Source organism: Haliaeetus leucocephalus, unplaced genomic scaffold (genome assembly GCF_000737465.1).
Source record: "Haliaeetus leucocephalus isolate CR32 unplaced genomic scaffold, Haliaeetus_leucocephalus-4.0 Scaffold173, whole genome shotgun sequence".
In the NCBI taxonomy this organism is placed as follows: Eukaryota; Metazoa; Chordata; class Aves; order Accipitriformes; family Accipitridae; genus Haliaeetus; species Haliaeetus leucocephalus.
This window is the reverse complement of record NW_010972609.1, coordinates 7,236,330-7,249,717: the sequence shown is the minus strand read 5'-3', so window position 1 is coordinate 7,249,717 and position 13,388 is coordinate 7,236,330. Positions and strand designations below refer to the sequence as shown.

General features: G+C 39.9%; 1 protein-coding gene across 1 annotated transcript in view; it reads right to left on the bottom strand.

The window, feature by feature from the left end:
• Nucleotides 1-1,726: 1,726 nt before the first annotated feature.
• Nucleotides 1,727-13,388, bottom strand: part of KIAA1549L (KIAA1549-like ortholog) — a 71,576-nt gene continuing 59,914 nt past the window's right edge. Inside the window, exons 16-19 of the mRNA XM_010563909.1 lie at nt 11,818-11,915; nt 10,459-10,604; nt 5,944-6,095; nt 1,727-2,008 (exon numbers count right to left, since the gene is read on the bottom strand). Of these exons, the coding sequence (XP_010562211.1) occupies nt 1,727-2,008; nt 5,944-6,095; nt 10,459-10,604; nt 11,818-11,915 (678 nt within the window). The remainder of the gene's footprint in view (nt 2,009-5,943; nt 6,096-10,458; nt 10,605-11,817; nt 11,916-13,388) is intronic.

Genomic DNA, 13,388 nt, shown 5'->3' with positions numbered 1-13,388 from the left:
TTCTGCAATATTTAAGGTATTGGAGCAGAAGATATCTGTATATTCTAGGCTAACTATCACAATCTCAGTCAGGGTTTATAATATAATTATTTGGGGAAAAAATAGCTCTGCTTTAAAAGTTTGTGCTTCATCAATTTCTTCTTCTATCCCCTATTCTAGTCTCCTCTCTCCTCCTCTCATTTTACTGATGGCCAAAAAGCTAAACCAAGTTCCCTTTCTCACCTCAGTAAAGACCAAAGAAACTCAGGGAAATGAAATGATCAGACAAAACAGCATAAGCAATTGAGGATAACTAAACAGCTTACTGAAATGAAGGACATTACCTTTAACTCCAGTCCATCGAACATGCCCAACACAACGAATTTTGCAACAACTTCAGTTCCCTAAGCTAATTGCTGAAGGAACAGAAAACAATTGTTCGTGATCTCTGATTAGTCTGTACAACTGCAAAAGATGAACTACTGTCCCATTCAACTGGTTTGTGTTTCTTTTGGGATTGGATTCATACAACAATGTAGTTTAACAATTAGTGACCTTTATCTTGCACAATGAAAAGTCAGCATAATTTCTGGAAATGCTCTCTTTTTCACAGAACATTAGTATTTTTGTTAATCCATGTAACTGTTTACTTATTTACATGTTAATATAATACTCAGGTCCTCTACATTCAGAACTTCCTAGGTTTGCATTCACGGTTCCAGTGTAATCAAAATCAACTGCAGCTTCAGGTAACACTTTCTGTCATCACTTTAGTAGATATCATTGTTTAAGAAAGAGAAAAAAGCACTGTGTTAAACAGAGGTTTTCTTGTCCAAGCAGATGTATTCATTATTCCAGGTTGGAAAGACTTGCTCAGAGGTCTCAGGTTCACCAGCTTCACATGCATTCAGAGTGAAAAGCCTGAATATAGAGCAAACACGAATAACCTTTTTTCTTTCTCCTGGAAGCTTCTAGCACCAATACCCTTTGTTGGCTCTTCGTGCATTGTATTCTCTCCCACCAAAAAAAATCTCCTCTATAACTCATCGGTGGCATTGAGGGACAAGGTAGCCACCAATTATCAAAATATCATTCACTTTCTTCACAGTCTTCTCTTCTTTCACTTCTTTGTACTGTCAATAGGATGAGAAGAATTGGGGCTATTTACAGGACATTTATTTGTATTACTTACTCATCTCAAATTTTTTTGGTTTGAATACAGTCTCTAGAATGAAAAGGCTGAATGACTCCGCATTGCTGAAATCAGCATCCCTTATACAACGTCCTGCAGCAAACAATTAACATGGCCACCACCACACCTACCGTGGCCTTTAGCTAACTGTGTTCTACTGTATTTTCTTCTTTAATCAAAGTTTTGACATGCAGAAGTTATTTTCAGCAGCTCTGCCTTTGGACCCGCAAATGAAACATTGTGTGGCACAGACATGTTCAGCAGCATCTCTAGTGACAACGGGTCATAATACGAGAGCTAAGTGACAGTTGCGTATGATCAGTCCTTATCCATATTAAACATTTACCTGGCAGCGTTTCCTTAGCTGGCAAGCAGAATTATGTATCTTCAGAGACCTGTTGCTCTACTTTAAGTCATTTCATAGCGTTGACTTTTCAGACAGAGAAAGATGCCATCACTTGGCACAATTCGCAGCAAGTTTGTAACTGAAAATTAAAGGAGTCGCTTTCTTGGCTACCCCAGGTTGCATGATACAAATGCTGTGCACAAAAGATATTAGACCTGGAACTCAAACATATCTGTTTGCTTCTTGGCCAGTTTAGCAACTTCTTCCCTTATTGCCTTTACGAGGGCAGCTGTAGAAATGTTGGTGAGCGGAGCATCAGACGGGTCATTTTCCGTCAGGCTCTGCTGAGAAGCTGCGGTGGACGGCAAGGGAGCTTGTTCCAGGCTGGGATGCATGCTTGCTTGCTGACTGTATTGGCGAGGAAGTCGTGAAGGAGAATTATGTTGGTAGCGGGGCCGTGGATAAGCCTCGATGTATCCAGGTAGTGGTACCTGTAGAGCATTGTAATTATACAAAATTATACAGGACAACTGATCCATAGTGCCACCTGCCAGGTAACACAAACCTCCCCAGGGCAGAATAAGATAGGACTAACAGATAGGACTATATGAAGAGAACGTAAACCTCATACTCCTAAGCGTCTGTTTACAAGTGTCTATCTTGGCATGTGCCATTTATACACATATGTCAATGTACGGGTTACTCAACTCCCCAGACTGTGGCAGCAAAAACACCTAGAAGGGCAAACATTGCATGTCCTAATTTATCATCACTGCAAAAAGTCAAAGGGAGAAGGCTTTTCTGAAAGTGTCTCCTCTGCTTACTATCCCTCCTAAACATTTCAGTTTTAAATAGATGGCACCACTACGTGTCGGGACACCAAAAAGCCTAGAACAGAAAAGTAGAGTTTGCTGATTTGCAGCCACTGTCTAGTCCAAGTCAGCCAACTCTCTGGACTTACTGTTCCTAACAAAAACTCACTAGATCCAGACAACAGGGATAAGCTCAGGTATGCCAACCTGGAAACTCAACACTGAATTCTCAGAAGTATCAGGATTTCTGGCCACATTTAACAGAATGACATGGGGGATTCACGATTTTACTCTGTTGTAAATTCACTGATTTCAGCCTCACGTTACACTGGCTAAAACTAAAATAACAACATAGGCCCTTTAGTTACTATGAGATATTAAATTTCCTTCACAAAGCCATGAACCACGATACCAGTCTTTGTAGTCCTCAGAAGTTCCTAATGCATCAAATAAAAATAGTATTTGTTTACATTTTGCAAAAATCTATAAACAGGAATCTACAGTCCTTCATTTTGAAGAAGGCCTTACGTTGTTACAGAAGGCAACCCATAACCTATTACTAGGACAAGATAATTTCTCCTTGAGAAAAAGCTTACCAGCTGATCATTATAGTCCATGTCAATGACAAGCAAGGAATGTTCAGAAAGTTCAGTGATGTTTTTTTGTGTGACTCAGAAAACTACACTTACGTACACTGTACTCAGAATACTACACTTGTAAGTTAACTGATACATTTCCACAATGTTCAATCACTAAAAAGTTAATTTTGTAATTCTTTTTGCTTTAAATGGGAAAACCACCTTTTTACTTTCCAAATACGTTAAGGTTTTATATAAGCGTATAATACAGGTGGCCAGGCAGACGTCCCAGCTAATTTTTGGCTTTCAGTCAGGCTGAGGTGTAAGCTGCTTCACCCTCCAGGGCTAAGGCTTTGGTGGGTATGCCAGAAGCAGAACTTCAGAATTTTAGGTGTCTGCAAGCAGACTGAAACGTCAAGATCTGAAACATCTGCCAATTTTATATACCTTCTGGGGAATATGGGACCTCAGCATGGACTTCAGAATGGAATTTTGGAACTTCTTTGAAAGACTTCAGCTTTGGAATTTTGCTTAAATCCCGTTTTGGCTCTGGCCCTGTGGGAGTTTAACAAACCCTTGCTTTTGAAAGTTTTGCCACTTCAGGCATCTAAGAACCTATGAAAACCTGACCACTAGGATTTACACATGCTCTATACAATCTTGGATATCCATCAATCGATGAAGAGAACGTCAAACACGTTCAGTATGGTGTGATGAGACAAACATAGGAAGAAGGCATGATATGAAAGTGATCATTAAATGCAGTTGCATCTGTTTAGTTTACAACAGATTATTCAAAAGACAAATATTTTAGTAGTACAACACTTGAACACGCCACTAGAGGCCACTAGGTTACTACTGTGACTAAGCAGCACCTAGCAATTTGGAAAATAAATGTTTTGTCAGATACAGTTCTCTTATCCCACCAAACTTAGTGCCTGAATACTTACCTTTTAATTGAGAAAATAGTACATTACAGTAAATTGAGCTTATAAGATAATTCTTTGTTGTCAAATCCCCTGTTTCCTATGTCCCTTTGTTTACAGTCCAGCTAGTGGAAATGCATGAAAAGTAAAGAATTTTGATTTTCACCTTATAGATATTAAGCCTCTGTTCTTACTAATTGTCAAGAAAACCTTGGAACCATGATCGAGCTATAATCTAGAGGCTCAGAAATGACAAAACATCCAGAAACTCAAACTCTGAGTATTACTTTAGATCTTTATCTTTTGCAGTTTTATTCAGCCTTTCTGACCGTTTTATGTTGCTAACACTATTACTAGTTCGCCTAGTAATGATTTTCAAATAAAGACAATTTCTTGACAGATTTGCAGTCATTGGGAGGTACAAATTCATTGTAGAAAGTGAAGTGTTTGGGGTTTACATTTTTTCCTCTTCTGAAAAGTCACAGGAGGGCTGAAAGTCTGAGTAACAAGAAGTTGTTAAAGCTCTGTAATAGGTAAGTGAAGTTAAAAGGATTATTTGTTTCCTTTGAATTCTACATTGCCACAGTTATTTTTCTCACAATCTCTCCACTCCTCTGTGTACAGTCCACCAGCACTAACTGCTCTTCCCACCTCATTCCCTGAAGACAGGGAAACCCACATCAGGGTTATACTCTTCTCCTTCCAGGGGAAGGAACCAGGGGCCGGAGACTTGTGTTCCACTTTTGTCCAGTTTGTTTTCAGTCTCCCCTTTTGACAAGTGATATCTGACTCTTTTTTCATGGGACTGCAGCCAAGGAGTAGGGATAGAAAAGGAAAAAGAACGTGAGACAGGTAAAATACTTTTCCTGGGTTTTGGTTGGTTTTTTTTTCTTCTTCTTAAAGAAAACATTTAAAATGATTGCTTAGACACAACAGGCCTCCTGGATTTAAAATGTCAGTAGGGTTAAAAATAACCAAAAAAACCCCCAAACCAACAAACCAAATAAATAAAACAATGAAAAGAAAAAGGGTTTCCATGCTTTAAAGGGCAGCTCTGGGAAGGGAATCTACGACGGCATCAAAAGCCTCCAGGTGTCAGGGGCACATCAGCAGCTGTGCTCAGCTTACAGGTGAACATACTTCTTTTTTCTTGACAGTTCAGCCTACAAATTCAGACTTGCATCTGACAGTCAGAATGAATTCTTTTTCTCACAGGCAACAGGAGCAGTAATAAAGATTTGGCAACAAATAGCCGCCCCCGGGAACTTTTATATGCCTGTGCTGTCTCTTGCTTAGCTGCTCAAAGCCAACTATTAAACTCCAACTACAGTTCACTAAAATATTCTGTTGATGATATGCACAAGGAAATAGAATCTATCTCCCAGTTTGTTTAGCTGAATTGGTTCTGGATAAATACCAGATGCGAGGTCAAGCAGCGGAACTGATCTTTTTTTTCCTAGTGGAAAAAAAACCCTAAATTTTAGAAATTGTTTCAAACATGATAAACTACTGCAATTCATTTTAGGATGTCTCAACTTTATTTCTTTGAAATATAGGTATACTTTGGGCTAAAAATTACATCTGTCCCAGACTAGGATTGTAGAATTAATTATTTAATTTATGATCTGTCACTGCAGTCTGCAGGAGGACTTGAAACACTGCGCAGCGGGGCTGCAGCAGAGCCGGGAGCTAGGATTTGGGAGCTGGGCTGCCTTGAGAGAAGCTTCCAGGAGGGAAGGATGCTCCCCAGCCTCCAAACAGCACAAGGCCACCCTGAGAGGCAGCGTCACCTACTCCTGCCATATGCCTATCCAAATATTTATCCTCTGTCTTGGGAAAGAAAAATGGTACCTAACCCACCAACTTTGAATGGGTGCCAGCCCCTAACCTAGTGAATTATTTAACTCTCTAAAAGACCTTACTTACAGTTCATGGGAGGGACAGCTAAAGTATCTATGCCCCTTCTCATAACTTTTCACTATTAGAGATTATTACCATTCAAGGAAGAATTATCTAGCTCAGATTCTTTGCTCATCACTTAGCATTGTTTAAAACCTCTCCTCTGCAAATCACAGTAAATATATGTAGTTAGAAAAGCAAGAATGCTTACCGAGTCTGCCCATTGCCCTGGTAATTCATTCTCTCCAGCATAGGGCATCCAGGCTTGGTTCCTGTATGCAGTAGGTGGTGTTGGGATAAAATAGCCTGTGAAGCCAGGTCGGTTTGCTGCTGGTATGGCAAACACTGCTGGTACAGTATTTCCTATTAAGAAAGAGAGTAGATATAATTAATAGTTGACATTTTCAGTTATAAATTAGAAGATAATGTTTATGAAGTAACTGGCCTCAGTTTGGGGTTTTTTTGTTGTTCTGTTTGGTTTTTTTTAATTGGTGAGAATGTGATCACCATCGGTTGCATGTAAAGCTCCCACCATCTGACTAGAACATCTCTATAATGCTGGGAAATACTGGAGAAGGCAAGATTTGCAGTTGTCTATATAATCATGCACAGCCTTCAGATAAAGATACAAGGACTTAGTCCTTAGGACTTGATCCTTCTAACAACTGATCTTCATCAAAACTTTGAATCATTAGAAAAAAAAAGGCTTTTTTTCCCCTTACATTTGCTCCCTTGTATTCAATTTGTAGCTGTTGTTATCATGCGGTTTCAGAGTAGCGCACCTTTCTTTTCAATAGCAGGTTATAGAGCATTCAGTTTACGTGGTAAAACTGCCTTAATATCTCTAGGCACAAAATGTACAAAAATGAGTGAGCGATCCATTTAAAAGGCCTGCTCAATTCCTTTTCCAGGAACAGTCTATGACTGCAATAAGTTATGCAGCTATGACAAATATTTCCAAGGAAACTTGCTGACACCAAATCTGTTTTATCACGGCTTGATCAAGACGTATGCATAGGGATGTCCAGGAAGCCTTCTACTAAAATTCCACTGTCATACTCCAAATTGGGTGGGAGAAACCAGCCTTCCTAGTATGAGGTTCAAGCCAAATGTCTGGATATGGCTACATCTGCTCTTTCAGGTAGGGTTTATAACTGGGGCTCACAGAGATGCAGAGAATGATGTGGTTCTTGCTGCAATTACTCAGATTACCCATAGGATATAACTAGGCTGACTGGAAGACCAGCATCTTCTCACATGCTCCCACTATTTCCCTTGAGAGAAGCCATCATAACTCCATGTATTTGCCAAGTTTAGAACAAATACAAACAACTTGCTTGTCCAATAAAACTTCCTTCCTCTAGTGTCTATTTACATGTGAAGGAAGACACCCAGCCGTTTACCACAGTTACACTAATGTCACAAAATCCTTCTTCCTAAATCCTGGGTGGGAAAGCTCTGTATCATCTATATCAGGTAGTAAACAAAGCATGTGGATGGTGTGTTTTGAGTATTCAGTTATAGTACATGGATATATACTTTTCAGATTCACAGAATATAGCAAAAATAACACCATTTATGTGAAAGCAGAAGAGCCAGTAATCCCCATAAGAACACAAAGCACAACTCAAGCATTTTCCCTGAGGAATGGAAGTACAGTAACGTTGGATAGATAGGCACCGGCTCTGTACTAGAACCAATGCGGAGAAAATAAACTAATTCTTCCTTCCAACTGCACATCATTTTAATATTGCCACTAACTGCCCTCAGTAGATACGATGCTACTGCATAAGAGATGCCAACAAAATGGCAAGACATGGGCATTCCCCTGAACTTCATACAGAGAGTAACTGACAGAAATCAGCATCACTAACTGGCTGGTTCAAATATCTGCCCCCCAGAATGTCATTTACAGCCCTTGTACATCCTTGCTCCTGAACACTCTGCAAGAGGGTTATGCTGCCTACTCTGATAGATGCTGGGAACACTGGACGAGCACATGCACAGAGATAGACTCAAACAGCGACACCCATCCCCAAAGCAGTCTCCATGAAAACAGTGATTTATAAGTCCTCAATGACCTCCCATGCAGTCCTATGCCAGAGGGGCTATGGATGCAATCAGGACTTGCAAAGAGGAGAAAAATATATTTTGTGGCACAATTCTCTCCAGAGCAGAAACGTATCATCTCTTTCAACACTGTCTCCAAAAAAACCCACAAAAAAAAAAAACAAACCCCAAAAAAGCCCCACCCCAAAAACAAAACCAGGAAAAAATTGGAAGAAAAATGAAGGATATGTCATATGGACTAAAAACTTCTATGTTATGCTTGACATTTACACAGTGTTTTCTACTGTTAGGGATTAAGTCCTAGCTTTCATTTTGACAGTGGGTTGTAGTGCCTTTTCACCTATGTCAGGGAGGATGCTGGAGTCACTCAGCCATCAGAGAAGCAGTCACCATGGAATTCCTATGGACCAGTGGGATCTAGGATGCACATCTGCATGGCAGGTAGCCACAGGTTCTCTCACAGGACCTCTATCCCAATTCCTCCAGCCCTTTGGTTTGGAAGGAGGTAGGCTAAGAGAAGAAGTGTGGGCGATCTTTGTTCTTCTGAGGTCACAGACAGCACAAGATTTGCTATTTTCAATGAGTTAGCAAGGCTGGAAATAACAATTCTTCAGATATGTACAGAGAAGAAAGTGCTGCTCCTGTAGATGACACAGGGCTTCTACACCAAAATGGTCTTTGAATTTAACCACACCAAAATGAGCTACTATTCAAAATGAACACTCAATAATATGATGTACTACCTTATCCCAATTCTTATTGCACCATCATTATCTTAGAGCTGGTGTTGATGGGCTGCATGAGAGCAACGTTAGGCCATTTCATGCTAAATCAGCACCTGCAGCAACATTTCTTCAAGTATTGAGGCAATAAAAATTTATTCCCCTATCAGAACATTAGAAATCCTTGTATGACAGTTGCAGGGTTTTCAGCTCTCCATGTCTTTCCCTGTATCACAGCCATTTGTAGCATCTATCATATGCAAAAGTTTCCTCCAGCTACCCCCAGAATTATTCTGGCAAACTCCACAATGTACACGAAGGTCACTTTCTCTCTTCTGAAATGCAGCCACTCTTCAGCAGTAACACAACATACCCATTTTTAACATACAGCAATAAAATCTCCACATCACTGGAAATTATTAAAAAAGTATATCACACAGAACACATTACTGCAGACATGAAGAAAGACGTCGTGGTAGTGTGGCACATTTTACAGCTTTAAATGCTTTAAAATGAAAGGCTGAGCATCTGCTCTTTTCAGATTCACATGCACCGTTTGCAGAAGATATGACAAGAAGTGAGAGTAGAATGGATCCTTCAAAACTACTATATTTAATTAACTGACAACAGATTTGCATATTCACATTATTATTCTCAGTAGAACATGTTGAATACAATGCAGATAATTGTCTATTACTTCTGAGGAAGCTAAGAAAGAAATTCTTCTGGCAGATTAGCAGAGCAATGTCTAATAAACCTACTAATTTCAAAACTTTGAACTGACAATGAAAAATTTTTTTAATCTTTTAAGCTCTTTTCTGTAGCTCTTCAAGAAAACATACTTTGCCAATGAGAAGCTATTTCAAATATTTTCCCAGCTACATGTTATCCATCAAAACAGTGTATCAGCTTAATCTCATAATTAAATCAATTCATTCATAAACAAAATTCCTATCAAAGGTCCAGGAACTCACTAGACCTTTAAAACTGGGACATTGAGACCCAAAACAAGTTCTGCACTTGAGCAGGAACTACCCTCTCCAAAATAGGAGGGGAGATGAGCTAACGGATTACTTTTGACTATGCAAAAGCGCTGCTGTCTTGTGTTCTGAAGGGAAGGGGGCACATATGTGCAACTTAGCCCCCTCAGCAGCCCACTGGTGTGACAAGTCTAGGGGTTAAGTTTCTCAAGAGGAAATAGGGAGTCATAATACTCATCCCACAGCCAGGTTGGAAAACTTCAGTCTTGCACACGCTATTCTTTATGTCCACTTGTTTTTCCTCCCTTTCCTTACAAACCAAGCAGAGCTGAATGCCATTAAGCCTCCTTCTGCACTACTACTTACAGCTCCATTGTATACTTACTCTGTTCTCAAGCACTTGGCCTGATATTCTTGACTGATAAAATTATGGAATTTCTCCATGTCCCTCAGAACCCCGTTACCCATCTCTCCCACTTTGGTTGTTTCTGTACATGGTGCAACACAACACGCGAGTCACACATCAGTCCCAACGCTGCAACTTCTGCTTTTGTCAGCCAACAGCCTCTGTACCAGCCCTAAAAATACCGCTGGATTTTGTGGTACAGACGAACTGTTTTACTGGGCTTTAATAATTCGTAGTCCTTATCAGTGAGCCAGCAGAATGCCATACTTGAACAAAGACCATCTGGTACATTGCTGGATCTCACCTTCAGAAATGACCATTTCCCGGTGCTTCTGCAGGATGAGTAGTATTTTACAACGCAGCTGATGCTGCATTTACAAAGGAGCAATGCTTTGTAGGTCTCCTTCAGTTGCACCAGAAAAAAAACACCTAATAGAGTCTTTCTCCAAATAATCATCTGTATTTGCTATATCCCATACATTCATTTCTATGCAAAATAAATTGTAAGGGTCTCAAAGCTGCAAGTTGGGTCTGCACTATTTTTTCACCTGAGTGAAAAGCTGATTGATCAAGTGGACCAACAGACATCGGAGCTCTCGAACCAGGTGCAAAAGATGCCTGATCATGATGCTGGGCCTGATCTGCCCCACTGGACTCAGGTATTCTCACTTTGCTGCCAATATCTGATGTAGACCTGTGCATTAAGAAAGCAAAAAATAGAAACTTTTGTCATTCTGACTGACAGATGAGGTTCATAGCCACATACATGCCTATCAGCTACAGTATGACAAGCCAGCTAGGAATGAGCTATCTGATTTTGCTCTGGCATGACAGAAGTTTGGAGAACAGTAAGTCTGGAGAAGTCTGAGAACAACTTCTTTAGCCTGGTTGCTGCTTTGACAAAGCATGTTATTACCATTACACAGAGCCTTTGCTTGCCGCTTCAAACAAATGCTTGTGACATGCAACACAAAAACCAGAGCTTTACCATAAATTCATTGACACAAGACCGCAGACAATACCATATTACTACAGTATATATGATATGGCATCATATAGTAGGGGACTACTGTGGTAATTAACATTAACTGCACTTGGGAAGTACTAACATCTTTTGAAATGGTGCATCCCGGTTGCTTTAGAGCTAAAACGTAATGGATGAACAAGAATACGTCAACAGACAGCGTCTGTATCCTGAGTCTTTGGACGCAGTTACGATATCATTAGCAGCCATTCAGAAAAGTTTCCTTTGGCCTTAGCGCTCCACAGCAATTCTCAGCAGGCCTGCGGTGCCTTGAATTGCAGTTGGCACCGGGCAGTACCTAACAGCACAGCACTGAAGGCTAAATAAGTTCATCCACCACAGAGGTGTAAAAATTCCTTGAAATGCATTTTGTAGAGTGCCTTGCTGTGAGGAAGAGGCAAAATGTATGCACTGAGCTAAGGCAATCAGGCTTTAGCACATATTTGGCTTCAGAAATGCAGGTATGAGATATTTGAAAGCTAGGCAGAAATCCCTGGACCCGGTGTACTGAGAAACATCTTACAATTCATCCATATCCTGTTGCAAGACCTCACAATAGAGAAAAGCAGGGAGAATGACAGTGCAAATTATCTACCACACATCTGCAATACAATACGCCATTACGCGAGTGGAGGCAAAGCATGTTTTAAAAGAAATCGGAGCCTGGATTTCCTAATTTTATTGAAACTGATTAGCTAATAGAAGAGAAAATTCATTGTTATTCCTTTCCTCTTTGTGTTAAAATGAAATAAAAACATGTTTCTAATTTCATGAATGTGTCTTTATAAGTGCCTTGTAAGTGCCCCTTCAGGGTTTGCCCCAGTTCTTATTACAACAGTGTTTTTTTAGAGATCATACCTAAAATAAAACAACAGATAAATACCTCCGGAGAGAGGCAACAGCCACAGGACCTGTTCTGGGAGGGACAGGAGGAGGAGGAGAACCCATTACCATCTCAGGAAGCTGAGAAAATCTGTAAGCCTGTAAAAGGGGAAAAATAAATATTTTCTGAAACACCAATAGATCTCAGTCAAATTAAAAAACCAGAAGAAAGTCAGAAATTAAATACCTGCTTCACGTGCTGGCCAACAGGAAGTTAACTTTTTGTGGCATCAATAGCAACTGCATTTTATTTGAGAATTTACAGTGCTTGGGTGATTTTAGGATGTGGAAGAAAACATAAACAAATGAGTTCAGAGCCAAGATGAAGTCTAATTAAAATAAAATGTATTAAACACTGTCTCTGTGACATGCGTAACCTTGCTGGCAAAGCAGATCCGTTATGATTATGTGAGACTCAACAGCTGCTTTGGACCCACAGGAAAAAGATCTCAGTATTTTCACTTCCTCCAGAAACAGTCTTTTAAAGATTCAGAAAGCATCCTCAGAGCAGCATCTTGTGAAGTGAAGCTGCCTGTGAGCAATGCATATTTCAACCTCTTCCTTTCAGCCTTGAAGAGATGAAAAGAAAATTCTTCACAAAAACCCCAAGCTCTGTAACTTTCTAAAGCAATAACGAAGGTCTCAAACAGTTCTGAAAAAGCAGACTAATTCAGAGGAACACAGAACCAACCCATTAAGTCACAAAATTAAGCGTCTTGCCCATAGTAATTCTGGATTTCATCACTAATACATGTGAAGGATGAGTAATCACGTACATGAAACCCATGGCACCCAAGAAATAACATGTAGGACAAAATTGCTCTTCTAAATTCCTTGTACTGCTATAGATTAGAGGTCATAATTTTGCTAAATGTACTTAAAGACAGAGGGATGATATCTCTCTAGCACTTCATTGACACTTTTCTTAAACAAATTGTGGGTTTGGGTTTGTTTTTTTTTTAAATTATGCTTTTATTGACCATGCTTCAGAGCAATGCACAGGATTAAAGATAAGATCAGAGCAATAGCAAATAACAGATTATGGGGAGGCTGTCCAGCATCAAGACATAGGCATTTTGACAAAAACTAGAGTCCCCAGTCCAATGGTGGGACTTTGGCCCTCTAAACAAGAGGTATCTGGTTTAGCCAGAGAAGCTCCCTCCACAAACAGCAGAGAAAGCTAAAAACACATTACCGTGGGATGAGTCACACTCTCTCTCCTGCCTGTAGAAAGAGCCTACAGGATTTACATGATTAGCTCAGACTTAACACCTACATTTGAGTTTGAATTTGGCAATATAAATCCCACACCAAATACCAAAACCCACTATCTTTCAGTAATCATCTTTAAAAATTACACATTTAAGACAGTGTTCCGATACCTTCTTTCTCAAATAGCTGCAAAACTGGGTTAACACAGAGGAAGGGTAACTTACCAAATACTGACTTTTGATGTCAGTGTCTCTAAGGGAAATGCAATACAGACCAAGCATTTTTCTCCTGCCTCTCACTGCCACCCCTTTTAAAGCAGGGTAGAGTCCCTCAAAGGCATGTCTGTGAAAATCATTTTTC